Source organism: Bombus fervidus, chromosome 6, assembly GCF_041682495.2.
Source record: "Bombus fervidus isolate BK054 chromosome 6, iyBomFerv1, whole genome shotgun sequence".
Classification (NCBI taxonomy): domain Eukaryota; kingdom Metazoa; phylum Arthropoda; class Insecta; order Hymenoptera; family Apidae; genus Bombus; species Bombus fervidus.
Genome location: NC_091522.1, coordinates 14,250,127 through 14,277,389, shown reverse-complemented (window position 1 = coordinate 14,277,389; position 27,263 = coordinate 14,250,127). Strand labels below are relative to the sequence as shown.

At 33.4% G+C, this 27,263-nt stretch overlaps 5 protein-coding genes and 1 pseudogene across 12 annotated transcripts; 3 read left to right on the top strand and 3 right to left on the bottom strand.

Moving 5' to 3' along the window:
• Positions 1 to 7: 7 nt before the first annotated feature.
• On the bottom strand, positions 8 to 9,095 carry Dop (microtubule-associated serine/threonine (MAST) protein kinase dop). Of its 5 annotated transcripts, none has more exons than XM_072005123.1 (23): positions 8,763 to 9,095; positions 8,408 to 8,627; positions 8,072 to 8,287; positions 7,912 to 7,991; positions 7,711 to 7,813; positions 7,230 to 7,311; positions 6,837 to 6,939; positions 6,532 to 6,755; positions 6,379 to 6,454; positions 6,065 to 6,295; positions 5,770 to 6,001; positions 5,361 to 5,695; positions 5,098 to 5,270; positions 4,967 to 5,037; positions 4,663 to 4,890; positions 4,361 to 4,588; positions 3,730 to 4,288; positions 3,381 to 3,565; positions 3,083 to 3,303; positions 2,676 to 3,008; positions 2,321 to 2,386; positions 1,546 to 2,035; positions 8 to 1,322 (listed from the first exon to the last, which is right to left on the bottom strand). In XM_072005123.1, the coding sequence occupies exons 3-23, from the start codon at positions 8,241 to 8,243 to the stop codon at positions 220 to 222; spliced, it is 5,295 nt and encodes a 1,764-aa protein (XP_071861224.1). In that variant the 5' UTR covers positions 8,244 to 8,287; positions 8,408 to 8,627; positions 8,763 to 9,095; the 3' UTR covers positions 8 to 219. The 5 variants fall into 5 exon arrangements, with proteins under 5 accessions (XP_071861224.1, XP_071861227.1, XP_071861226.1 ...); XM_072005126.1 differs by having other exon boundaries at positions 3,760 to 4,288; XM_072005125.1 differs by having other exon boundaries at positions 7,230 to 7,293.
• Positions 9,096 to 9,278: 183 nt separating this feature from the next.
• Positions 9,279 to 12,317, top strand: LOC139988129 (metalloendopeptidase OMA1, mitochondrial-like). Its single transcript, XM_072005164.1, has 7 exons — positions 9,279 to 10,831; positions 10,898 to 11,034; positions 11,108 to 11,293; positions 11,380 to 11,487; positions 11,603 to 11,800; positions 11,880 to 12,059; positions 12,143 to 12,317. The coding sequence occupies exons 1-7, from the start codon at positions 10,522 to 10,524 to the stop codon at positions 12,248 to 12,250; spliced, it is 1,227 nt and encodes a 408-aa protein (XP_071861265.1). The 5' UTR covers positions 9,279 to 10,521; the 3' UTR covers positions 12,251 to 12,317.
• Positions 12,143 to 17,795, top strand: LOC139988125 (integrin alpha-8-like). 4 transcript variants are annotated; one of them, XM_072005149.1, is made up of 19 exons: positions 12,439 to 12,609; positions 12,696 to 12,942; positions 13,009 to 13,147; positions 13,220 to 13,284; positions 13,356 to 13,506; positions 13,569 to 13,654; positions 13,720 to 13,908; positions 14,005 to 14,104; positions 14,171 to 14,348; positions 14,420 to 14,613; positions 14,688 to 14,812; positions 14,882 to 15,313; positions 15,386 to 15,555; positions 15,626 to 15,809; positions 15,870 to 16,200; positions 16,295 to 16,391; positions 16,479 to 16,608; positions 16,668 to 16,724; positions 16,788 to 17,795. In XM_072005149.1, the coding sequence occupies exons 1-19, from the start codon at positions 12,446 to 12,448 to the stop codon at positions 16,788 to 16,790; spliced, it is 3,042 nt and encodes a 1,013-aa protein (XP_071861250.1). In that variant the 5' UTR covers positions 12,439 to 12,445; the 3' UTR covers positions 16,791 to 17,795. The 4 variants fall into 4 exon arrangements, with proteins under 4 accessions (XP_071861251.1, XP_071861250.1, XP_071861249.1 ...); XM_072005150.1 differs by lacking the exon at positions 12,439 to 12,609 and adding an exon at positions 12,143 to 12,236 and having other exon boundaries at positions 12,745 to 12,942; positions 16,668 to 17,795; XM_072005148.1 differs by having other exon boundaries at positions 14,420 to 14,607; positions 16,668 to 17,795.
• LOC139988128 (nuclear RNA export factor 1-like) lies at positions 16,878 to 21,198 on the bottom strand. The gene is made up of 11 exons (XM_072005163.1): positions 21,070 to 21,198; positions 20,816 to 20,897; positions 20,418 to 20,734; positions 20,255 to 20,341; positions 19,915 to 20,161; positions 19,645 to 19,838; positions 19,446 to 19,558; positions 19,098 to 19,134; positions 18,771 to 19,006; positions 18,502 to 18,688; positions 16,878 to 18,419 (listed from the first exon to the last, which is right to left on the bottom strand). Exons 2-11 carry the CDS (start codon positions 20,892 to 20,894, stop codon positions 17,985 to 17,987), a joined length of 1,932 nt encoding a protein of 643 aa, XP_071861264.1. The 5' UTR covers positions 20,895 to 20,897; positions 21,070 to 21,198; the 3' UTR covers positions 16,878 to 17,984.
• Positions 21,199 to 22,114: 916 nt separating this feature from the next.
• LOC139988534 (microtubule-associated serine/threonine-protein kinase 3-like) lies at positions 22,115 to 23,584 on the bottom strand (annotated as a pseudogene).
• A 2,843-nt stretch (positions 23,585 to 26,427) lies between these two features.
• Positions 26,428 to 27,055, top strand: LOC141445775 (uncharacterized). Its single transcript, XM_074111765.1, has 2 exons — positions 26,428 to 26,743; positions 26,804 to 27,055. Exons 1-2 carry the CDS (start codon positions 26,522 to 26,524, stop codon positions 27,053 to 27,055), a joined length of 474 nt encoding a protein of 157 aa, XP_073967866.1. The 5' UTR covers positions 26,428 to 26,521.
• The last annotated feature ends 208 nt before the right edge of the window (positions 27,056 to 27,263 follow it).

Sequence of the window (27,263 nt, the reverse complement as noted above, 5' to 3'; positions counted from 1 at the left end):
TTTACCCTTCTTTTTTGATTTATCATCTTTCTGATCTTACTCGAGTTACAATATGCACGTCCGTCTATCTATCAGACATTCGACTTTCTTCTTTCGTAAAATTGTATCTTTTGTAAAACAGACAATTTGTTCCATTGGCAGAAGAAGTCGGATCATTACGCGCAAACATTTTATCTCGTTACACTCTCAGATCTAAACGACCGATCGAACGATAATTATTTAATTGTTTTTCTTGTCTTTCCCAGTCCCTATAGCCTCAAATGTGTTCAAGTGTTGTGTGGAGGAAGTGTTACTTGAGCCGTCAGAGCTATCAATTTTGTACTTCTTCGATATTTTTCTCACTTCTAGATTAGCCTCTGAATTTTTACCAGCTGCCTTTTGTTCAGTCACTTTATGAGGCACAGATGTTTTTTCATTGCCTTGAAGTAGTTTCTGCACTGCAGCCGGTGACACTTTCTCGTTGTTTTGAGATGACTTCTGCGATACACCTTGCACGAAGCCTCTTTCGTTGGCTTGCGATAATATTTTCTGGGCGGAAGATTGCAAACTCTTTTCACTGGCTTGCAACAATATTTTTTGACACGTAGATTGCGGGCCTTTTTCACTATTTTGTGATGATGTCTTTTGAGACGTAGCTTGCGAACCTTTTTCAATGTTCTGAGATTGCTTGTGAAATGTGCTTTGCGAACTACGCGCTTGTACATTAGAACAATTATCTGATTGAGCGCCGTCCTCAATCTTATTAATAGATAAAACTTCTAAATTTTTTGTACACAAATTCTGCCTCTCTGTCTTCGATTCAACACGATCACTACGATCACCAATATTCTCTGATTCTGTCAATTTACTCATAGACGTGTTATTTTTATCCATCTTATCTAAAGGTAGAACTTCCTTCGAGTAATCGTCAACCTTTGAACCGGTTGGTGAATCCTTCTCCTCTGCTATTCTGGGCAACTGTGTGCTGCCGCAAGAATTAGATATACCTACGTTTCCCAAATTGATTGATATCCCATGAGATATTTTCGAATAATCCGACTTTGATTCTGTTGACACCTTCTTCTCCACTTTTGAGTCGTTTGGTTCTTTGAAGCTATCACTGCACTCCTCGGAGGTTTCTGAATAGGATTGCGCTATAGTTGTACGTGGAGTTACTTTCACCACAGTGTTTGCCAACGGTGAGATCGATGTTTTGTTCTCCGCAGATCGAGGATGAAGTCTGTCTGGACTAAGCGCCCTTCTTAACAACGGGGAACCGGGCTCTGCTGACTTCGGTCGTCCATAACTTTTTTTCTGATTGTTTGGCGTTGATAAGCAGACACCTAAGTGTTTCAAACATATTTATATCGATCATCTTATGATCATCTTATGTCCGCTTGTTTATGAATGCAACAGTTTAATTTAACTCTATGTATAATACTAACTTTTTCTATCACGATTTTATATATAGGATTACTTAAAGTTAAAAATTGTTTGCTGACAATTCAAAGTTAAATCAAGTATTATTTCAAAGTTACTAGCTTCGTATGTCGATTTATATATTACCTGGGCTATAGGACTGCGTAGTATTCGAGCTACCAGGTTGATGTCCCGTAGGAAACGCTAGCGGACTAGGACTTCTAGTAGGACTGGCTGGAAGGGGCGATGGACTCGGAGTTCTCGCCAATGGAGACAATGGTATATGTCCCACAGATTTTCTACGATTCGGCGAATGAATGTTCTTTGCGGCTGTGTGTAATTTATGCTTCAAACCGTGAAGCGTGCTCGGCCTCTGGTAATGAGACTGATTGGCGATAGTCGGTAGATTTGCAGCAGACGTAGTGGAGCCCGGAGATGAAGAGTTTGGACTGGAGCAGGGACTAGAATTCCCCGTGGAGTGATAAGAATCCGAGTTAACGCGATTTGTTGGAGGTGACGGGCTGCAGACGGACTTTGTACAGGCTGCAAAGTATGGTGACGTTTCTTGAGAACGTGTGAATGACTGGAACGACCGACTAGGTGTTACCATTGACGGCGAACAGATTCCCGCAGCCATCTGCAAAAAGGTCATATAACGTTTCTAGCCAATAGGTATGCTAGTATGTACTAGCCAGAAGACGAAACATCAAACTCTCTTCTTTCGAACAGTCAAATATTTTTTGTGATCAGTGTACAGTGTAAAACTTTGACATTGTCACGGTCAATTAAAAAAGAAAAAAACAGATATGTAAAAGCTGTGATTTAGCCACGGGATTGTATCGGGCAAATAAGTATCGATCAAAGAAACAGCAACTAAAATGAAGTTAGCAAGAAGTTCACGGAACGTTACGAAAAATCATACCATAAGTGGAGGTTTGCTGTCGCTGGATAGAATGGGTGCTGACAATGGACAACTGATAGTTAATGGCTGCAATAAAAAAAGTAATACTTAACATAATAAAGTGTGTTGCATAGAAATTGCCGGTGCTTTAGTATTTATGCCGCGCGTAGTATAGTAGTAGCAGTAGTAGTTTTGTGTTAAAATAAAAAAGAAGATTGTACAGATATACTCGTACATTCGCAATTTAAGGCGTTCTTCAAAATGTTCACAAGTGATCTGATAAAAGCCACTAGCACGTATCTTCAAATTAATTCGTTTAGATTAATAGAAACAGAGAAAGATTAAAAGTAAAAAAGGAAGTACACTTTTTCTATACCTGTTGCATCTCTACACTAGCTCGTTTCGAACTAATTCGTTTAAAAAGGGACGTCTTTCGTTTCTTATCGGAATGATCACGTTTTAGTTTGCGCTGTTTATGCAGCGTTCTGCGTGCCATTTTGCTCTGAGTCAGATCTCTTCTCCTTCCACCCGTCTTAATACTAGTATTTTCTAATGGTGTACTACGCAATGTTACGTGATCGCCACCACTCAACATCAATTGAAGAACTTGTATATGATATAAACCCTGGACTGGCTCGCCATTTATATGCGTTATAAGATCTCCTGGTCTTAAACCAGCTTCAAAAGCTGGACTGGATTGATCTACAGCCTAGCGAATATGGAATAAATTCAAATAAACTATACATACTGAAATTTGACTTTATGTAACTATTTGTAACATACCATAACCAAATGATGCATAGTGTAAAAATCACTGTCACCATAATAAACCCTGATAGTGTGCACAGTGAAGCCAAATCCACATGGCCCTCTTCGAATGATAATAGGAGGTTTTAGGCTAGTTACCAGTGGACTCAGTTCGCGACAAGGGGATGTATCTCTTGAAGAGGCAGTGGATGATCCACCAGGAGATTCGATTGGTTGAGTATTTAATGACGCATCATCTAAAAAGTGTGACTTCGTAATTAAAATTGAACATTACAACGTAACACGAAATAATTTAATTCATAATAATATGTACAAGAGAAATCACTGGTTGGTATAACTAAGGACAATCCACTAGTGGATGCGGACTTAATTACGGACCGCGACTTTTGTTTCGCGGATGGAATAATTGATATGGCGTTGAATGATTCGAAAGAATCGGTACTAGAATTGTGCTTGCTTTCCTCAGTTGTATCTCTGTTTGCAGCAAATAAATCCAACCTGAAATGAAATTTATTTGTTATAACTAAACATATATAATTTTTTATCCATCATGCTTTGAAAATTGGATGGTTTATATACATATTATTGAATTCAATGACAGTGGAGCTAATTTCGTGATAATGATTATAATGTTCAGGATGATGTATGTTTGAACGACTCACATGTGTTCATCATCAATGCATATACTGAACCTGGGCAGCTTATCACGGGAATGCACGTGTCGTTTTCTCTGGATCTGCGGACTGATATCTTCAGACTCCGTTTGCGAAGAATCGGGTGTACTCAAACTGATGCACGTCCCTTCTATGTGACTGTTTTTAATAACTGTTAGTTGGGACTCGCCACTGGTCACCGTGGCAGGACTCGTGAATGACGTGTTCGACTTGTCCGCCTTTGGAGGCGTTTCGATGTACGTGGTATTTCTAATGGACGAAGAAGATCGATTCTTTTCTGACGGAGTTGATTCCGCTAATTTGGATGGAGGAGTAGTTGAGCTATTAGATCCGAAAGACAATTGCGCGACTGTGCGTTCAAGCTCAGTACGGAATAATTGTTTCTTTGAGACATCCGACTCTGTTTGTTCAGGATTTATCTGCGGTGGACGGGTTTGAGATATTTTTCGTGACTGCGGAGAATAGGAGGAGAACGACCCGAACAAAGGGGAGTCATCGGTGTCATCAGTATCGTCGCCTATATCGTGATTATATCTATCCATACGAGCTAAAGACACAGATTTGTTAATTTTCAATATTAATACGAGGATAGGAATTATATCGCATGTGTTATACGTACTATCAAAGTAGCTTGTATCTTCGTCATTGATTAATTGAGGTACGAATTCAGCCTTTTGTCTGAGTAAACTATTCCAATTTACTCCATAAAAATATGGGTGCTCTTTTACTTCATGAGATCCACCAGTGCCTAAACGATCTCTAGGACTTTGTTGAAGCAACGCTGTTATAATATCTTTTGCTTCAGGCTGAACAGGCCAATCATCTTCATCTGGCCAATCGATATCATCTAGGCGTAATTATTTTGTTTATATTATTAAGTACTTCTCAAATATTTTTTTTATATCTTATATTAATATTTACCGTTAACAGTATGAGCAAACAATTCTTCCGGAGTATCACCAAAAAATGGTACACAGCCAATTAGAAATTCGTACAATATAATGCCCATTGACCACCAATCAACAGGTTTACCATATCCCTGCCGTAATATAACTTCAGGGGCGATGTATTCAGGTGTGCCGAACACTTGTTTATCAGAAAATTGTCTCGTATCCCTATCTATGTATCCTTCGTAAAGATTTGTCGCCACTGAAAACGAGAAAAGAACTTTGTTCGACGATCATTAAGGTATATTTCACGAACATCGATGTTTTGTGTCACTTACAGGACATAAGACCCATTTTACTGAGACCAAAGTCAGTAAGCTTAATGTGACCAAGGGCAGTAATAAGTAAACTAAAAAAGAAGCAATATATGAAATAGTGAATGAATTAATAACATGCTTTTCTTACGTACTTGTCAGGTTTCAAATCTCGATGAACAATACCGTAACTGTGCAAATATTCAACAGCTAAAACGGTTTCTGCGAAATAAAATCTTGCCATGTCCGGTGGCAATGGACCGATATTTTTTAAAAGATTAGCACAATCTCCACCCTCTACATATTCCATTACTAAGCACAAGTGCTTCTGTAATAAAATGTTTGTTAACAGTTATTATTTAAATTATATATATATATATATATATATATATATAATTTCATATATACGTATACTCACTTTTGTCTCGAAGCTGCAATACATAGAAACTACAAATGGATTGTCTGTAAAGCTCATTATATCTCTCTCAGCAAAAACTTGTTCAACTTGATTTCTTAGCATCAAATTGTTCTTATTTATTTTTTTCATAGCAAATCTTTGTCGTGTAGTTTTCTCCTTAACCAAATACACTGCGCCGTATGCACCATTACTAATGAGTTTCAATACTTCATAATCGCCTTCACAAGGAACGCGGTGAGACTTTTCATCGTCTTTATTTGGACTTGAAGCGATTTGTAAATTGCTATCGCTCGAACTTGCCGAATCTTCTAGTTTATTTAAATCTTCTTGCAGTTCTAAGATATAGTGACATAGTGAATATGTACAGAATTTATATAAATAGAAGAAAGAGTTATACAAGAAATGTTACCTGATATTGGATCCCTATTAAGAGAAAGCTTGTTAATAATATACTGAGGTATATCGTTTTTTATTCCCGCATTAATTTTTGCTTGACCTTCAGCTTGTTCGAGTAAATGATAAAACTCTTCTGGATCAAATTCTAAACATTCCAATAGACGAGCTGGACGTGATATTACTAATAGTAGCTTTTTGATAAGCCCCGTTAATCTTGTTGCTGCATCAAGTGATTTATCTTTTGTCTATAAATAAAGACGTTTATTCATTGCTTATTTGTTTTATCATGTAAATTTGTATACAATTACCTCCATCAACAAATGTTCCAAATTTTCACTCATTTCGTAAAAATATCTAGTTGTAATTAATTTTTCCTGAGATTTTTGTAAACAGTCCCTCGCCATTTCAATTACTTGATGATGCACAAACCGTAAAATCGGTAATGAATCTTGGGTCATATTTGCCATTACTTCATATTCATCCAATTCCTTATTTTCATTAATAAAATTAGTTAAACGTTCTTCCATTTGTTGCGTTGCCTAATCAAATAAAATTCTTAAGTGAAATCGTAAATATAGTATTACGTCATCACGATATATATATATTTTTTATTAAAATGTACCTTTGGAAATCTTTCCTTATAAAGAGTATTCATCATAACAATTTCGCTGTCCAATACAGGAGATCGACTCGGACTGCTATAATTTAAACAAATGCGTACAATTGAGCAAAAATGTAATGTCTGAAAAATAGAAATCATATCAACAGTATTTACCTTAAACTTCGTGACCGTGGTCTGTGTAACGGTGACCTACGACCTTCTTCATCGAGACTGAGAGATACACTGCCTGGAATACTAGAAATACTAGATCCTGGAAAACCTGGATGCGAAGAACACGGCGTGCCGGGTTTAGAAAAATGGCAAGAAAGCATACGTAATTCGTCCTTGGTGGGAACATTTGGAAGTTGGTGCAAGCGTTCTTGACTCGAGTACTGTGACTAATCGAGTATATTAGTTAATAGACTTCTTTAAGATTATTGTAGGTATCTTTAAACGAATTATCGAGATAATTAACTAACCGAAACATTACTGGAACCTGGTGTCGTACCATAACCACTAGATGGTAAACTAGCAACTGACCATCGTCTGCCATCTCCAGTTCCTGTGGTACCTCCACCAATCCTTAAATATTATATACATTTAAGTATGAAAACTTAACTTTACAATAGATGATACATGCTACTTAATAATGCTAACATATACAAAAAAGCCAACCACTTGTTAACAAGAAATCTTACAGCCAAATTCTCAGTTTTTTATGAAAGATTTCGCAACCTAGTTTCTGCATCAGCATTTGTTTTCTTTACTATTAATAATGTATTAAAAATATAATGCAGACAATGACGACACCTACTTATATAGGTAAACAGATCAGATTTAGACAAGACTAAAAGTAGTTATGAAATAGATACCTTTTAATTGGAGCAAAAGCAAAATGTGGACTGGATGACATCCTAGGACTCTCTAGAGGACTGCCTACAATCGGGACAAATGCTATATCAGGAAATAAGCAATAAAAAAGAAATTAGTTTTCTGTGATAATTGAATTGTAAAAATAATATAAAATACACACTTCTAAGTAGTTAACAAGTAATTCGTTTTTAAGGACATTTTTTTTAAAGGCAAAAGTTAAAATTTCTAAATCTAACTGCATAGACTGCAAATTGCGTTACGATTTTTTAACCAAGGATGTATGTATTTATGATGTATATATGTATGTAAATATATGTATTTAAAAATCTTGGATAAGGGTATGCCAGAATGCTTATATATCATCCTCATAAAATACATAGCACTCATAAATAATTTGTACATAAACAATATATAAAATATCATTGAAGAATCATTTGAATAATCAGAAGCAAAGCATTAAAAAATAAAATTTCATATCACCTGATAATGGTGAATGACAACGTGGTAAAGTTGGAGATGTTGTTGCAATAAAAGATTTACGATGAGCTGCTTTAGCAGCACGCCGGGGAATGTTAAAATCACGCTAAAACAGACAATATGCATATTATATATTTGGCTTATGCGATAATTATTAATAGTCTGTGTATTTATATTTAACATTTAATTGTAAATGTCACTAACCACGTGAACGGATAACGAAGGTGCAGACTTCCCAATTGCAGAATTCCTCATTCGAACCAGATTTGACAATTCTCCACTAACTGCAGATATTAAATTAAATGTGAAGAACTATAAAGAAATAAATAGGCAAATAAATGAAATATGATAATTCTTTATTAACCAGGTCGAACTGGAGCTTCCTTGCTCTCTACTTTTGGTGGAATTGGACGTTTTTGCACTTCTGCTTCAGTGCTGCAAGCAGATTCTTCGCTTTCAGCTTGATCAAACACGAGTACTCTCGCAGAATTGCCATGAGTACGAAGACGAGGCCTGCTCGGTCTATTCCTGTCCATGTCTTTTTTTTTCTATTTCTTTTACCCTCAATTATTTATGTTACCTATAATTATATCAGTCTTTTAACAACTTTTCATCTTTTTTATTATTTTGGAAGAAACATTGACATTAGTAAAGAATTAAAGAAGAAATTCGAAAAAGAAAATAAAAGGTGAATATATACCTGATTCAATTCGTCTTATTCAGACGAAAGCAAAACAAAGCGATAGGTAAGTCCGATAAACAAAACTGTCGAAAAATTCACAATCCATTCTTTCTCGTGAAAGTTCGATCGACGTCAAGACTGACAGTTCAAAATCGGCCGAACGTACCAGTCGAGGAACCATTTGTGTGTCCGTACTTTTGATGGTTTTAAAATGCCGTCTCAGACACAGTCCTTTCTTCTGTTGGTGTTGTTGCATGAAAATTCATGACATATAAGAAGACAGGAAATAAATTATGCTCTGGTCGACTGAAAAAGGAATCGTAGAGGCGGTTCGAATAATCGAACGGGGAGACCTGTTTTAAATAAGATGTACCTGTAGATGAAGGACAGAGAAACGTTAACCCGATGGAAGGGCAGAACCAGGGATATAGAAGATTCGGCGAGAGAAACAAGGGAAGAAAACACACAACACTAAGCACACATAATGCATACGAAGAGAGCAGAAAGAAGATAAAACGTGCACGATTTACCGGGCACAACGGGCATGTCCTCCGAGGACAAGCGGCCCGGGAGTGAGCTGGTATCGTAGTCCCGAGTCTAGACTCGCATTTTTCTTCTCACCGTAGAAATTAATTACGAAACGCGGACCGACCATGGGTTCTGACTCATGATGGCCGTATACACATGTACGTACTCGCCACACATATATACATAAATACATACAACGCGTGCGCCTGCATTTACACACGGACGCACGCGCAAATACCGGCGCATGAAAACGCGCTCAAATCCAAATACACGCATCCTTGGCCGCTAGCTGCACCGAGAATCAACACTGAACCCTTTATAGCAGACATACGAGTACGTGCTTTCTGCTTCGTTTACTGTATCGGTATATTGTTCTTAGAAATTTCACCGTTTTCATATTCAATATTCAATCGAATTCCTTTCTAATTTGTATCTCCATAAATTAATTCCTGTCCGGTTTATTTTCAAGAATGATCAGTATATATGCATATATACGTCATATGCATTTTAGTCTCATTTGTGAATTTTTCGTTTTATTTTCATAGTAATGCTCGCACGAGTTTCTTAAATATTCTTATTCTAACCGAACCGACTTGTTTTCGTTTTGTTCTCTTGAAATTGATTACTGAAAGAGGAGACTAATATGTACCTTAAAATAACGTTGGTCATTTACATACATATTGTTCGAAAGTTGAACATTATAAATAAACATAAACAATTATGCAATTTTCCAATTATTTGTGAAAAAATAATTTACTAGTTATCTCTAAAGAATGGTTTAAGATTGAAAGACATAAATAAAGTATGTATATAATTGTTTTTTCAACATTTTCTATACAAAGTGATTTTAAGATATTTTACATTTGCAGAGATATATTGTGTATTGTACGTTAAGAAACGAGAAAATTAATTGAGTATCCTCGATTTGTGGTTAATTTGGAAAAAAAATTATGTTATATGTATTAGTTTTGATCAACTATTATAACAGCTATTAATCGATTTTGTTTGAATTATGGATTATAAGCTTGTGACAAATCTCTAACATTACATACGTTAAATAGTTTTTAAATATTCAGTTAAAAATATATTTAGACATAATAAAATTGCGAAATTCATTTAAATACGTTGGAGCATTTCATTTTTTTCCTAAATACAATGTTGCAATACTTAAGTACATCTTTATTCGTTAAAGGTCATTTAAAGTATCAACAGTTCACATCTGTACGACGGAAAGCGAAGCTGCCTTTTTTGACACATATCAGCTGATGCATCAATACATTGATACCATTATAAAAAACATTTGACAGGCATTCGTATACCGGATTTCTGGTTTTCTTTCTAAAAATACTGTACTCTTTAATGCAAGCAACATACATTACAGTGCATATAGCATATGCTCTTCCTCTTTTTTCGCTTTAAATTTTTCTTTTTTTATCTGTTCTTCAGCAACAAGAAGTATCCTAACCTTATATTATGCCATACAAAATAATTATCGCTTCAGGAAAGACCTATGCAAAGTTTTTCAGTTTATAACCTTTATAAAGATTTATTGAAAAGTTATACTGCTATAATGGTTTCATTTATATAAATGTTCAGAATAAACAATGTATTTCAAATATCTTCGATTAACTACTGGTAGAGCTTTAACATGTACAAAAAGAAGTCTATTGTATAGTACCAATTATGGAACATTTTCGATTCAATGTAAAAAACTTGAACTAAGATGGCAGGGTTTGAAATTTCAAATATCAAATTTTCATACAACTCAAAGATTAAATTATCCTGCGCCATTAATTCTGTGCTTTGGATCAATCTGTTGTGGTCATTTTGTAAGAAAATGGTGGTTGAAACAAACTATAGAACAACAGCAAAAATATATAAGATGGTTTAAGCGAAGGAAATATACTATTTATGGTACACTATCTGTCACTTATAAGTATTTAAAATAATATAAGAAATATATGTTATATGTATTTCTAGGTTCTTTGGGATTTCTATCTTTCGTTTTATTTGTTTATTGTTTGACACATTTGGAGGAAGATCCAGTAAGAAAGAAACCACGTTTAATTTTAGTTGATCAAGCTCAACAAATTGAAAATTCTAAAATTACATTTCAAGTATGTATTTAAACAAAAATCTGGGCGAACTGAAAATAATGGCAGTATTTCACATATTCACAAATTTATATAGGTAATAGTGCAAAATCAGAAGAACGTGGTACCATTACATGATCCCAAATATAAAATAATTGCCACAGCACTAAAGCGGTTGATAAACTCTAATAAAAATTTATTTAAAGACACTGATTGGACTATTACTATAATCCATCGTATGTTTAATAATATAACATCATTTCCTAATGTTATGATCTTACCAGTATGTAGATCATCTACATATATAGAAAAGCAGAATAAAATTTTACTCTACATAATAAAAATTACATTTTATATTAAATGTTTTAGGATAGAAATATTATTGTAATTATTGACATCTTCAACTTTATTAAAAGCAATGATCAACTAACGTTTATTTTAGCCCATGAAATGTCACATGATATGCTTCTTCATATAGTGAGTTATAATTATTTTGTAAATGATATTTTTAATATTTCATAATTAATATTTCATAAAGGAAGAAAATACTAATCTAGGAAATAATAATTAATGATAATATAATTGTTCCTAGTCAGAAACATTGTCTGTTGGAATGATATATTACGTTGCAACTATTGTATTTTCATTTCTAATTTGGGTATTTTATGAAAGTAGAGCAGCAGCTACACTTTGTTCAACTATGTATATATTATTTGCTGCTATTTTTTCTTGGTACAAAAGACAATCTGAAACTGAGGCTGATGAAGTTGGACTTGAATTAGCTGCAAAAGTGTGCAACTTTTATTTAATATAGCTTTAGAATCTTGATAATTTGCAATTAGTTTTAAAAATATTTCTTATGTTTTTAGAGTTGTATTGACCCTAGAGAAGTTTTAGTATTCTGGGAGATGATGAAAAAATTTGAAGAGCTTACATATCAGAATAAATTTCAAATACCATTATTTATGGATCACCCTACTTTAGATAATAGAGAAAAGAGAACTATCCAACTGATGCCTACAGCTTTGGAATTAAGGAAACAAGCCAAGGTATACTTACAATCTTTGATTATTTAAAAGTATAAATGTTACATTAGAAATATATAAGTTGTAAATATGTTTTATATATGTAGTGTCCCAAATTACCAGCGAAGGACCCACGAGATCGTTTACCATATTACATGAAGGATATCGAAAAACACATGCTAAAAAATTCAAAAATTTTAGGTATGCGATTCTAAATGCGATTTTTATATAGCCTTGTAATACGACGATGAGTTTGATGAAATAAATGATTCATTAGTCACAGTTAAATTGTATTATGATGACACATATCTCAACGATTGTATTATCATTTGTCTTTCTGTGCTTGAATAAAAATTTGCGATAGTTTTATACTTTTTTCCGTCGAGCACGTAAAGTTTGAATTCGCCACGATGGTTTACAGAATACTTGTTATAGAAATATTCCTCTTGTTCGTTGGAACAGTGTATGGATATAATATAGACATAGATTTTCCTATTATTTATTCTTATGGTGTTAATAATTATTTCGGTTACACTGTACGTTTATACTATGAACCGGACACTGATACACCCTGGTAATGTATATTATTCCTTGTATGTGAAATATCGATCAATTTATTCTCTTAGATCGTATTTAATTTTTATATAATAATTACGAAAGGTTGATAGTTGGAGCACCGAAAGGAAATTATTCCTCGCCTTCTATACAGAGATTTTCCTATCTGATCGAACCTGGTGTCGTGTTCCGGTGTGCGATTAAAAATAGCAAATGTCAAATAATTAAGCCAGAAAAGATTGAGAACGAAAAAGGATACGAAACGCGGTTCGCAATGAACATACTTATACGGAAACAATTTGGTTGGTTTGGGAGTGCCATTTCTGTAGACGAAATAAATGGGATTCTGACAGTAAGTGGAATGTTAATAACAATTTCGTGATATTAAATATAATTTTTAATGACATTTTAATTATAGGTATGCGCACCACGGACAATTGTAGTGATTTCAAAACCATTCACAAATATTAATTTCGAAACTTTGCAAGGCATGTGTTACAGTGGAAAAGTTTCTTCGGGCGTGTTGTCAATCGAAGACAAGAATCTTATGTCCTATAGTATGTAATTAATGATTAAAATTATGATTAATAACATATGTATTAAATAATTATATCATTTCGATCGTTTAGGTTTTGATTCGAAATTTTGGTACAATCCGCTTCATGGTTTTTCTGTTCATTATGCTTCAATGAAGGTACATAAATAATATTTTAAACTGCTACATTCTTTTATACCATATAGTAATGTTTTTATAATAAAATCTAGCAAACCAAAGGCAATGAAGGCAAAAAAGAGAGAAAAATAAATCGTATCGTAGGGAAGCCAAAACACGAAGATTACGGCACTGTGGATGTAGTATATTTAAATGAAACGATGTCCATAGAGTTGTCGTTTCTTGACAATTTATCTCAGTTTGGTATGTCCTTTATACCGATAAATTTATTTTTATGGTTAGTATGCAACGATATACATTTACAGGATACAGCGTTGAATCTGGATACTTCTTCAAAAAAGATCAATTACTCTTCGTCAGTGGGGCTCCCGGGTGGCACTATGTTGGCACGGTAATTAACAATATCTCGAAATTATATCAAATTAAAGATTTTCCATGAACAATTTCTTTCTCTAGGTAATAATAGTCAACCCAGAGTCGCGTGAGTTTGTTACAAAGCTAGATGGAACTCATATCGGCGAATTTTTTGGAGCCAGTTTGGCCGTAGGGGATTTAAACAATGACGGTCTAGATGATCTTCTAATTGGAGCACCCCTTTGGGGAGAAGATAACGGCAGAGTCCATGTATTTGTCGGTACATCCAAAGTAAGAAATATTTCGCGCTGAAAATATATTGTCTCGCAGCATATCGTACTGCATAGTGCAGAGCCCTGGCATAGGTACTTTATGTATTTTTTGCAGGGACAATTTGAAATGTCTCAAATATTATACGGGACTGCAGAAGGAGGTCATTTTGGATATGCTATAGCTAGCGGTGATTTGGATGCTGATGGATTCGATGGTAATCCGAATCTATTTATATCAAATGGCATAGGTTTTCGTAGAATTTGTTTTCTTATTGCAATAGATATTATTGTGGGATCACCTTGGGAGAATGATGGCGTGATCTATGTATTCAACGGCGGTTCAGATTATCTGGAAGTGTCGGAGCGAATCGAAGCTGCAAAAATTTTACAGCGTCCTTCGCAGAAAATACAGAGATTTGGATTTTCAATATCGAAACCGGTTGATATCGATGCAAATGGGTTGGTAAAACTTACCATGCGATATTTAAATCTATTTGATCAGTACAGGTCCAATAATCTTCTACGCGCAGATATTTGGATATCGCAGTTGGAGCATACAAGTCAGGACACGCTATAATACTACGTAGTAAACCAGTAACAAAAACACAACTTTTAATTGAGACTGTACCTAATACTTTAGAAAGAGACGCTAGGCAATTCTTAGTTAAAATATGTCCGCTATACTTTGTACGTAATGTACGTTATAATAGTGAACAAGGTACATGTATGTAATTATGTAAATCTTCACATACGGTTAAAGCTGTTTATATTTTACAACGAATCATAATTCATTTCTAGCTATAAAATCTAAGATTACAGTTACTATAGACGAACGTTACCAGCGAACTCAACAAACAATTTTGGAGTTGAAATCTTCTAACTTGACGTCAAATGTTTGCCTATCTGCTCAAGTTAATATTACGGTAATGTTAAGCATATTTTTGTGTCAATTTTGTACCAACTTATGTTTTATTTAATATGATATTTCACAGAGAAACATACGAGATTTTATCGAGCCGATTAGTATTTTTGCGAAACATGATTTTTTATATGATAATACGTCGAGTAATTTTTGCAAATACTGTCTTGTTGAAAAGCGAAACAATAAATTACAAACTGCTCAAGCTTTCCTTCCTTTCAACATCGGCTGTGGAGAAGATAAAGTTTGTAATTCTAATATATCCGCTACTGCAAAATTTTATGATATACAATACAACGATACGTGGATTATTGGTTCGAGCGATATAAGTTTAGAAATCAGTTTAAAAAACTATGGAGAACCTGCGTACCTTACCATACTTGAGTTCACATTCCCTGAGAGAATAATGTTACGTAGCATTTTACCCTTTTGTCAAGAAGACAATTCGAAAGAAAATTTGATAGTAATCTGTGATACAGGAAACCCCATTTGGAACGGAGAGGAGGTACTTTGAAAATTTTCTTACAAATCGTATTGTTAATGTATGATAATAAAAATTTATGCTTTTCTTTTATAGAGAAGTGTTAAATTAAATTTGGATATGAGACACCTAATTAATGGATCGCTGTATGACCGTAATAAATTATATTTTTATGCAATCATAAAAACTCGTAGTACAAATCATGGAATGACGAACGTAAGCAAAACTCTTAATTTAGTAAACGAGGTTTCTCTATCTTTGCATGGGTTCGTATTATTTAGATATATTTGTCTTGTAGTAAACAATGCATTTGTTTTTACAAACATTATTTTTCAGGAAAGCAAATGAAGAAGCCTACTATTTAACTACTTTAAACGAAAGTTCTTCGAATATTACTTTTCAACATACTTATCAAGTGTATAAACTTGGAACATCGCCTATAGAAGATGCACAACTTGTTGTTAAAGTGCCATTAGCTACTGAAGACTCGACAACTTTGATATACATGTACAAACCTCAAGTAAGAATTTATAGACTCTCTTTCTTGTAGGTATAAATTGTCGATGAAATATGCTTTTAGCTATACATATCAGGAGAACTTTTTGAATGCTCTTCCGAGAGTATTTTAATGGATAGTCAACTAGGTGAAGTTCAAGAGGAATCATTTTTAGATAAATTTGATATACACAAAAGAAACGTAGAGGCTTCAGCCGTATACCTAACTAACGTGAAGAATGTTCAAACTCTAGAAACATTGAACAAAAATTTGACAGATAATATTATTTATATAAATTGTTCAACACCTGAGATAGCTTGTACGACCATCGTATGTAGTTTAAATACGTTGAAAACGTTACAAGATGTTGGAAAGTTAGTGATTAAATTTTTATTAAATGTCGATAAATTTAAAGGTAATCACTTACATTACATCTTCATACATATATATACATACTATAACATACGGTTACATGTTTCATTCATTTACGCTTTTTTCCATACCTTAAGCCAACTTTAGGAATAAAAGAACCGTTGTCAAATTTACCACCGAGGTAAAAGTAGAAATCGTAAAACCAGATGAAAGGCTAGATATCAATGGAACCCGGTAAATACATTTCACATTTTATTACATATTTTCTAAGTATTTATATCTATATATTATCTGAATTAATTTAAAAATGATTAAAAATAGTTCCACGGTAGAAGTTATGACAATGTTTTATTACACTCCAAAAATGGAAAAGCTACATCTATGGATTATTATTGTTTCTGTTTTGGTCGGACTGTTATTATTATGCATTTGTGTCGCAATTTTAAACATGGTAAGATATCTTTTTATTGAACGTGATTATAACATGTTTTATTTAATAACATTTTTCAGTTAGGTTTCTTTAAACGGAAAGGAAAACAGAACTTAACGAAACAAGAAATTGATAAGGTAAGTATTCTATGGCATCCTATGATTTTAGAAGTAAAAATTAATTAACTTTTTATTCCCAAGTGATAGAAAGCGAGATCTCGGCGGTGATTGAGCCTGAAAATACGTAATATTTCGTGGACGGGAAATATTTAAAAAACATCAAACACCACATTTATTCTGTAAAAACCAAATTTTATTTAACAAATTTATAATTTTTATTTACATTATATTAATATACAAATATCTTAATTTGACAACTATACATAATGTTAATGCATAATATAATATTTCTAAGATTATACATTCATGATATTGTAGCCTTATTAAATTTAATGTAAACTAATCTGTATCAAATACATAATGATGCTCATTTCATTTGAGACAGTTTAATCAAAGAAAGGCACAAATAATTATATAGTATTATAAAATTGTCTATTTACAAACGTTAGAGTACTATCGCACACGTATTCTAGGATGGAATAAACGTATCAAATATAGATTACTTGAATCACAATATAAAATGCACATCATTATATACATACGAAATATGATTCGTAATTGAACTAGCAGTGCGAAAAATCTAAGTATTATTTGTGTTTCTCATAATGAACACAATGCTCATGTTCGATATAATTCCAAAAGTGAATTACAATTGTATGTTGTAAATAATTATAAGAAATTAAAATCTGAAGTTTGGAATATCGTATCACTGTACGAAACTTCAGACATACAAAAATGAAAGTCAAAATCAATTGTATCGCACACTAGTATTAACATCCCCTGAAATTTTTTAAAGCTAAAATCATGGCTAAATTTTAATTTATGAAAGACAACTACTCTTAAAATAAAAATAATATACATCTTGTATTCTTTAATGATAAAAGCATTATGCATTTCATTGACATAAAAAGAATATTGCTGTTAAATACATTACTTCGTGGAAAAAATTATTGGCCGTTTTCAGTATTTTACAACAATCTTCTTTTTATTCGCTATAAAAATAATAAACGCATAAGACTTTAAGCAGTAATTTCTTATAACTATAAAGTAAGAAAAAAAAGTCAATGTCCATTTGTAACACATAATGAATACGATTAAAATTAACTCCCTATTTTTAATGAGAAAAGAAAAAGAACTACTATCTAGGAAAACTGCACCTTTACACTGATTACAATACAAATGTATCATGTACCGTAAAGATACATGCAACAGAAAGGAATAATGAATAAAATTGAAATTTTCCTAAGTCTTACTTCTTATATATATAAAATTACATTCTTATTTATTAAATGCTTCCGCTGGTACTTCTCCCCGTTTGTAAAATTCTTGAAACGCTGAAAGCGCATTGTCATAATTCCATGATACTTCTTCTAAACACTTTAAACTCCATTGCAAGTTCATGTTTGTTTGTTGGCTGAGCGTCACCGTCATTTGTTGTTTTACGTCTTCGGGTAACTGAACCGTTAATGATTTTGCATTGTCGCTAATCGAAGGAGTCTGTGATTCTGGATTTGTCATTTGCGCTTGTTGTTCACTACTCAATTGTTTTAATTGTGTCTTTGTCGGTTGACTGATATGTAGTTGTTCATTTCGAATACGGCAACCATTTCCTTCCGGTACCATTATAAAGGTTCGATTAAAGTATCGAATAGGTTGTTCTTTCTTGTCAAGCTCTTTGAACAGTCCAGTGAGTGTAATCATCATCATTACATCCTAGAAATATAAAGCTGCTGTATAACACAACGAATAATATATTGCACATTTCGTTTTTGTTTACAAAGAAATAAGATCTTACTGTAACCAGGTTGATGTCCATTGTGAATGTATTCAGATAGTGGGAAGTTCGTGGCATTTCGGAAATAAATGAAACTACGGGCAAACGACCATGTTTTAATAAATTCTGCCTTCTGTTTGTATCGTCTGTTCTGTACAGGTTTCTATTGTCCGTTAGGTACTTGTTTTCCATTAGGTATCCATCTAATCTGTAATATTCCGTTTATTAGTAAAATATATGTTAAAAATATATAAATTTATTCCTGAGTTAACTTGTATGCAGAAACTTACTTGTTAGTATAGCGAGGAGGGTAAGACACGGTCATGCTAAAACACGCATCTTCGACATACGCATCTAGCAATGGTTGGCGATTCTCACTATCAAATATAAGAAAGTATTGCTGTAGAAATTGACTGGCAATTTCTTGTGCTTTTGCATTTGCAACAAACATCCTCTGAGAAGGGGGTATTTTGTTTTCTTCGTCCCCCACATCGAATGTGATTGGCTTTGGGAGATCCGTACCATCCTTATAAAATATTAAAAGTAGTTTAATCATAATAATTCTATATTTTATGAAGTATAGTGATTGATAATACGATTATTACATTATTACATACCAGTCGAAGGAGTTTGGGAAACCTTCTCCGCACGTCACTGTTGTCATGAAAGAAAAACAAAAAGCTCCACGTTAATCGTAATAACAGAAATATTTACCTTATTAATGAAAAGTTTAATGTAATGGAACAAATACATAAATAATTTGGAATTTTCAAGAACTACTTATTACTTCATTTCATGCAACTTAAAAATATGATAGATATTCTAATAAATTAATAGGTTGATATTTTTAGTGTATATACTGTTAATTGTTGGTATTAATTAAAATTTTTAAACGATGTCAATTCAACCCAAATCTGGAGAACGATAGTGTTGAAAAGAAAGATAGTGTTGAAATAATATATTACCTAATGTAATCATATTGTTGAGATTTATACTTGTTGCATATAGGGTTCCCTGCCAATTTGAGCTCCTCCAATTTCAGATCTTTGATAATATCCAATTGATTAATATCTTTTATCTGCAAAACGTTAATTATATATTGAATCAATCACTGTGATATAAACGATAAAATACACATAGCTTGTATCAGCTTAAATTACGTACCCTGTTATCTCCAATATACAATATCTTCAACTTTAAAAATTTTCTATTCAGAATATTTAAATTTTGGATTGTCTGCAACTTATTTCCATCCAAATTTAATGCCTCTAAATCTGGTATGTATTCTGATACAATGTCTAACACTGCTTTTAATATTGCAGGTTGGAATATCGCACAAAAGTAGTCGGAAGCAAGATCTATAACAATCAAAATTACTACAATATTCCGTATAAAGAAATTTATGTGTAAAACATTACTTAAAATTTTTCTAACCTGGATCTCTGTGGAACCTTGACAAGTCTAGTGCATTTGTATCATGCACAAATCGTTTAGCCATAGCTTGTTTCAATCTTTCTTTCAGTTTGTCATCAATTTCACATTGAGGAAACGGTGATATCGAGACTCTTACTAATAATTTGTATCCATTAGTAGTTGTAATTTTACGATCACAGTTAAATAACGCAACTGCTATTTTCTCATCGTCTACGTAAAAATTGGCTTCATTTTCGAAAACCCGATACTGTTGACAAATTTTTACATTTAGCACAGAGTTAACACTTCGTAATTATTTTATTTGTAATTATATAATGTAATTGAAATGTTTCATATTTACCATTATTGGAAGAAAAGTTTCTGGTGCTATATAACTAAGAAGATTATTTATTATATAATCTTTATCGTATTTCTGTCCATATGGTATCTGTAATCAAAAATGATTTTTATGACTAAAACTAAAACTAAATTGAACATTAAAATTTATGTCCTGATATACTTACAGAAATTTTATACCAATTAGTTTCTCCGATTGGAAATCTCTTAGGTCTAGGAACCGAACTAGTCCGATATCTTCTATGTGGCGCAGGACTATTTCTTCCACGTTGCGTCCTTCTATTTCTTTCTGTCATAATAACTTGCCTATTATTATTATTATTATTATTAGAACTTGTTGCCATTTGTACATCTTCATCTAACAATGCTAATGCCAGACTTCTAGGCACATCCCTTGTTGGTCTTGCTTGTGTTTTGAACGATTCTCTAGGCCTCTTACGAAGATATGAACCTTTGTCGTTCCTGGGAACACGGTCATCGTGCTCTGTGCAAAGCAACAAATTAATGTACATTATTGTAAACCAATGTCACCTAAGTTTATCACGAGTAATGATGAAAGACTTACCAAAATAGTGTTTATCGTCAAAATTCCCACATCTTCCGCCTCGGCTAGCCCATTGCGGTTTATTTTCTTTTTTCGGCATCTTCTACAAATTACATAACAGAAAAGATCATAAACAAAGTGCGAACGATCATTGCAAATTTCGATAACTAATTTCGAAACATTCAGAAACAAATAATCCTTTTGTGTACTTAATCAAATTATATATATTATATCTGTAGCAACAACAATGATAATATATTAGTAAAAATACTAACATTGCCACGTATTTTCCTCTGTACTTTAACAAAGAGCAAAAATACACGCTTCACGAAGTGTCTCGCTCACGGCGCTTGACTAACACACTCCACCAGTGTCGAACGATCTCTGGGACTGAGGGTTGAAGCAACCCTGTTCTTATAACCTTCGCTCCTGGCTGAATCACATCTGACCAATCAGCTCATCCGGCCAAACGTCCTCACGTGATCATTGAATATCGTCTAGGCGTAATTATTTTTTATATATTATCAAGTACCTCTCAAATATTTTTTTTATATGTTATATCAATATTTACCGTTAATAGTACGAGCAAACGATTCTCCCGGATGTATTTTAACGAAGAGCAAAAATACACGCTTCACGAAGTGTCTCGCTCACGGCGCTTGGCTAACGCACTCCACCAGTGTTGAACGACCTCTAGGACTCAGGGTTGAAGCAACCCTGTTATTATACCCTTTGTTTCTAGCTGAATCTCAACATCCGGCCAATCATCCTCATCTGGTCATTGAATATCGTCTAGGCGTAATTATTTTTTATATATTATCAAGTACCTCTCAAATATTTTTTTTATATGTTATATCAATATTTACCGTTAATAGTACGAGCAAACGATTCTCCCGGATGTATTTTAACGAAGAGCAAAAATACACGCTTCACGAAGTGTCTCGCTCACGGCGCTTGGCTAACGCACTCCACCAGTGTTGAACGACCTCTAGGACTCAGGGTTGAAGCAACCCTGTTATTATACCCTTTGTTTCTAGCTGAATCTCAACATCCGGCCAATCATCCTCATCTGGTCATTGAATATCGTCTAGGCGTAATTATTTTTTATATATTATCAAGTACCTCTCAAATATTTTTTTTATATGTTATATCAATATTTACCGTTAATAGTACGAGCAAACGATTCTCCCGGATGTATTTTAACGAAGAGCAAAAATACACGCTTCACGAAGTGTCTCGCTCACGGCGCTTGGCTAACGCACTCCACCAGTGTTGAACGACCTCTAGGACTCAGGGTTGAAGCAACCCTGTTATTATACCCTTTGTTTCTAGCTGAATCTCAACATCCGGCCAATCATCCTCATCTGGTCATTGGATATCGTCTAGGCGTAATTATTATTTTTATATTATTAAGTACCTCTCAAATATTTTTTTTATATCTTATATCAATATTTACCGTTAATAGTATGGGCAAACGATTCTTCCGGATGTACTTTAACAAAGAGCAATAAACCGGAAACAATATAGCGGGTTTGAGATATTTTTCGAGACTGTGGAGAATAGATGGAGAACGATCCGAACAAAGGGGAGTCATCGTTGTCATCAGTATCGCCGCTTATATCGTGGTTACGTCAATCCATACGAGCTAAAGTAGTGCAGATTTGTTAATTTTTAATATTAATACGGGTATAGGAATTATATCGCATGTGTTATACGTACTATCAAAGTAGCTTGTATCTTCGTCATTGATTAATCGAGGTACGAATTCAGCCTTTTATCTGAGTAAACTATTCCAATTTACTCCATAAAAATATCGGTGCTCTTTTACTTCATGAGATCCACCAGTGCCTAAACGATCTCTAGGACTTTGTTGAAGCAACGCTGTTATAATATCTTTTGCTTCTGGCTGAACAGGCCAATCATCCTCATCTGGCTAATCGACATCATCTAGGCGTAATTATTTTGTTTATATTATTAAGTACTTCTCAAATATTTTTTTTATATCTTATATCAATATTTACCGTTAACAGTATGAGCACACAATTCTTCCGGAGTATCACCAAAAAATGGTACACAGCCAATTAGAAATTCGTACAATATAATGCCCATTGACCACCAATCAACAAGTTTACCATATCCCTGCCGTAATATAACTTCAGGGGTGATGTATTCAGGTATGCCGAATACTTGTTTATCAGAAAATTGTCTCGTATCCCTATCTATGTATCCTTCGTAAAGATTTGTCGCCACTGAAAACGAAGAAAGAACTTTGTTCGACGATCATTAAGGTATATTTCACGAACATCGATCTTTTGTATCACTTACAGGACATAAGACCCATTTTACTGAGACCAAAGTCAGTAAGCTTAATGTGACCAAGGGCAGTAATAAGTAAACTAAAAAAGAAGCAATATATGAAATAGTGAATGGATTAATAACATGCTTTTCTTACGTACTTGTCAGGTTTCAAATCTCGATGAACAATACCGTAACTGTGCAAATATTCAACAGCTAAAACGGTTTCTGCGAAATAAAATCTTGCCATGTCCGGTGGCAATGGACTGATATTTTTTAAAAAATTAGCGCAATCTCCACCCTCTACATATTCCATTACTAAGCACAAGTGCTTCTGTAATCAAATGTTTGTTAACGGTTATTATTTAAATTTTATATATATAAATATAATTTTATATATATGTATACTCACTTTTGTCTCGAAGCTGCAGTACATAGAAACTACAAATGGATTGTCTGTAAAGCTCATTATATCTCTCTCAGAGATACTAGATGGTAAGCTAGCAATTGATCATCGTCTGTCATCTCCAGTTCCTGTGGTACCTCTACCAATTCTTAAATATTATATGCATTTAAGTATGAAAACTTAACTTTACAATAGATGATACATGCTATTTAATAATGCTAACATATACAAAAAAGCCAACCACTTGTTAACAAGAAATCTTACAGCCGTATTCTCAGTTTTTTATGAAAGATTTCACACCCTAGTTTCCGCATCAACATTTGTTTTCTTTACTATTAATAATGTATTAAAGATATAATGCTGACAATGACGCCACCTACTTATATAGGTAAACAGATCAGATTTAGACAAGACTAAAAGTAGTTACGAAATAGATACCTTTTAATTGGAGCAAAAGCAAAATGTCGACTGGATGACATCCTGGTACTCTCTAGAGGACTGCCTACAATCGGGACAAATGCTATATCAGGAAACAAACAATAAAAAAGAAATTAGTTTTCTATGATAATTGAATTGTAAAAATAATATAAAATACACGCTTCTAAGTAATTAACAAGTAATTTGTTTTTAAGGACATATTTTTAAAGGCAAAAGTTAAAGTTTCTAAATCTAACTGCATAGACTGCAAATTGCGTTACGATTTTTTAACCAAGGATGTATGTATTTATGATGTATATATGTATGTAAATATATGTATTTAAAAATCTTGGGTAAGGGTATGCCAGAATGCTTATATAACATTCTCATAAAATACATAACACTCATAAATAATTTGTACATAAACAATATATAGAATATCATTGAAGAATCATTTGAATAATCAGAAGCAGAGCATTAAAAAATAAAATTTCATATCACCTGATAATGGTGAATGACAACGTGGTAAAGTTGGAGACGTTGTTGCAATAAAAGATTTACGATGAGCTGCTTTAGCAGCATGCCGGGGAATGTTAAAATCACGCTAAAACAGACAATATGCATATTATATATTTGGCTTATGCGATAATTATTAATAGTCTGTGTATTTATATTTAACATTTAATTGTAAATGTCACTAACCACGTGAACGGATAACGAAGGCGCAGACTTCCCAATTGCAGAATTCCTCATTCGAACCAGATTTGACAATTCTCCACTAACTGCAGATATTAAATTAAATGTCAAGAACTATAAAGAAATAAATAGACAAATAAATGAAATATGATAATTCTTTATTAACCAGGTCGAACTGGAGCTTCCTTGCTCTCTACTTTTGGTGGAATTGGACGTTTTTGCACTTCTGCTTCAGTGCTGCAAGCAGATTCTTCGCTTTCAGCTTGATCAAACACGAGTACACTGGCAGAATTGCCATAAGAACGAAGACAAGCTCTGCTTGGTCTATTCCTGTTCTGATCCATGTCTTTTCTTTTTTTTTCTATTTCTTTTACCCTCAATTATTTATGTTACCTAAAATTATATCAGTCTTTTAACAACTTTTCATCTTTTTTATTATTTTGGAAGAAACATTGACATTAGTAAAGAATTAAAGAAGAAAATCGAAGAAGAAAATAAAAGGTAAATATATACCTGATTCAATTCGTCTTATTCAGACGAAAGCAAAACAAAGCGATAGGTAAGTCCGATAAACAAAACTGTCGAAAAATTCACAATCCATTCTTTCTCGTGAAAGTTCGATCGACGTCAAGACTGACAGTTCAAAATCGGTCGAACGTACCAGTCGAGGAACCGTTTGTGTGTCCGTACTTTTGATGGCTTAAAATGCCGTCTCAGACACAGTCCTTTCTTCTGTTGGTGTTGTTGCATGAAAATTCATGACATATAAGAAGACAGGAAATAAATTATGCTCTGGTCGACTGAAAAAGGAATCGTAGAGGCGGTTCGAATAATCGAACGGGGAGACCTGTTTTAAATAAGATGTACCTGTAGATGAAGTACAGAGAAACGTTAACCCGATGGAAGGGCAGAACCAGGGATATAGAAGATTCGGCGAGAGAAACAAGGGAAGAAAACACACAACACTAAGCACACATAATGCATACGAAGAGAGCAGAAAGAAGATAAGTAGTCCCGAGTCTAGACTCGCATTTTTCTTCTCACCGTAGAAATTAATTACGAAACGCGGACCGACCATGGGTTCTGACTCATGATGGCCGTATACACATGTACGTACTCGCCACACATATACGTACTCGCCACACATATATACATACATCATACAATGCATGCGCCTGCATTTACACACGGACGCACGCGCAAATACCGGCGCATGAAAACGCGCTCAAATTCAAATACACGCATCCTTGGCCGCTAGCTGCACCGAGAATCAACACCGAATCCTTTATAGCAGACGTACGAGTACGTGATTTCTGCTTCGTTTACTGTATCGGTATATTGTTCTTAGAAATTTCACCGTTTTCATATTCAATATTCAATCGAATTCCTTTCTAATTTGTATCTCCATAAATTAATTCCTGTCCGGTTTATTTTCAAGAATGATCAGTATATATGCATATATACGTCATATGCATTTTAGTCTCATTTGTGAATTTTTCGTTTTATTTTCATAGTAATGCTCGCACGAGTTTCTTAAATATTCTTATTCTAACCGAACCGACTTGTTTTCGTTTTGTTCTTTTGAAATTGATTACTGAAAGAGCAGACTAATATGTACCTTAAAATAACGTTGGTCATTTACATATATATTGTTCGAAAGTTGAAATAAAAGTTGATTATAAATAAACATAAACAATTATGCAATTTTCCAATTATTTGTGAAAAAATAATTTACTAGTTATCTCTAAAGAATGGTTTAAGATTGAAAGACATAAATAAAGTATACGTATAATTGTCTTTTTCAACTTTTTCAGCATTTTCAACATTTTCTATACAAAGTGATTTTAAGATATTTTACATTTGCAGAGATATATTGTGTATTGTACGTTAAGAAACGAGAAAATTTATTGAGTATGGATGTAGTATATTTAAATGAAACGATGTCCATAGAGTTGTCGTTTCTTGACAATTTATCTCAGTTTGATATGCCCTTTATACCGACAAATTTATTTTTATGGTTAGTATGCAACGATATACATTTACAGGATACAGCGTTGAATCTGGATACTTCTTCAAAAAAGATCAATTACTCTTGGTTAGTAGGGCTCCCATATATATACATGTACAAACCTCAAGTAAGAATTTATAGACTCTCTTTCTTGTAAGTATAAATTGTCGATGAAATATGTTTTTAGCTATACATATCAGGAGAACTTTTTGAATGCTCTTCCGAGAGTATTTTAATGGATAGTCAACTAGGTGAAGTTCAAGAGGAATCATTTTTAGATAAATTTGATATACACAAAAGAAACGTAGAGGCTTCAGCCGTATACCTAACTAACGTGAAGAATGTTCAAACTCTCAAGCCAACTTTAGGAATAAAAGAACCATTGCCATTTACATTTTATTACATATTTTCTAAGTATTTATATCTATATATTATCTGAATTAATTTAAAAATGATTAAAAATAGTTCCACGGTAGAAGTTATGACAATGTTTTATTACACTCCAAAAATGGAAAAGCTACATCTATGGATTATTATTGTTTCTGTTTTGGTCGGACTGTTATTATTATGCATTTGTGTCGCAATTTTAAACATGGTAAGATATCTTTTTATTGAACGTGATTATAACATGTTTTATTTAATAACAT

Coding starts and splice junctions, on each gene's coding strand:
- Dop (XM_072005123.1), bottom strand. CDS start 8,243: ATGGACAGGAATAGACCGAGCAGGCCTCGTCTTCGTACTCATGGCAAT. Junction 7,814..7,911: donor CTTCGTTATCCGTTCACGTG/GTTAGTGACATT, acceptor TGTCTGTTTTAG/CGTGATTTTAACATTCCCCG. Junction 3,304..3,380: donor ACCAACCAGTGATTTCTCTT/GTACATATTATT, acceptor CACACTTTTTAG/ATGATGCGTCATTAAATACT.
- LOC139988129 (XM_072005164.1), top strand. CDS start 10,522: ATGTATTTCAAATATCTTCGATTAACTACTGGTAGAGCTTTAACATGT. Junction 11,294..11,379: donor CTAATGTTATGATCTTACCA/GTATGTAGATCA, acceptor TAAATGTTTTAG/GATAGAAATATTATTGTAAT. Junction 12,060..12,142: donor AATTAAGGAAACAAGCCAAG/GTATACTTACAA, acceptor TTATATATGTAG/TGTCCCAAATTACCAGCGAA.
- LOC139988125 (XM_072005146.1), top strand. CDS start 12,446: ATGGTTTACAGAATACTTGTTATAGAAATATTCCTCTTGTTCGTTGGA. Junction 15,810..15,869: donor TATACATGTACAAACCTCAA/GTAAGAATTTAT, acceptor ATATGCTTTTAG/CTATACATATCAGGAGAACT. Junction 16,392..16,478: donor CTAGATATCAATGGAACCCG/GTAAATACATTT, acceptor GATTAAAAATAG/TTCCACGGTAGAAGTTATGA.
- LOC139988128 (XM_072005163.1), bottom strand. CDS start 20,894: ATGCCGAAAAAAGAAAATAAACCGCAATGGGCTAGCCGAGGCGGAAGA. Junction 20,342..20,417: donor CTAATTGGTATAAAATTTCT/GTAAGTATATCA, acceptor TTTTGATTACAG/ATACCATATGGACAGAAATA. Junction 19,559..19,644: donor TGTATATTGGAGATAACAGG/GTACGTAATTTA, acceptor AACGTTTTGCAG/ATAAAAGATATTAATCAATT.
- LOC141445775 (XM_074111765.1), top strand. CDS start 26,522: ATGGATGTAGTATATTTAAATGAAACGATGTCCATAGAGTTGTCGTTT. Junction 26,744..26,803: donor TATACATGTACAAACCTCAA/GTAAGAATTTAT, acceptor ATATGTTTTTAG/CTATACATATCAGGAGAACT.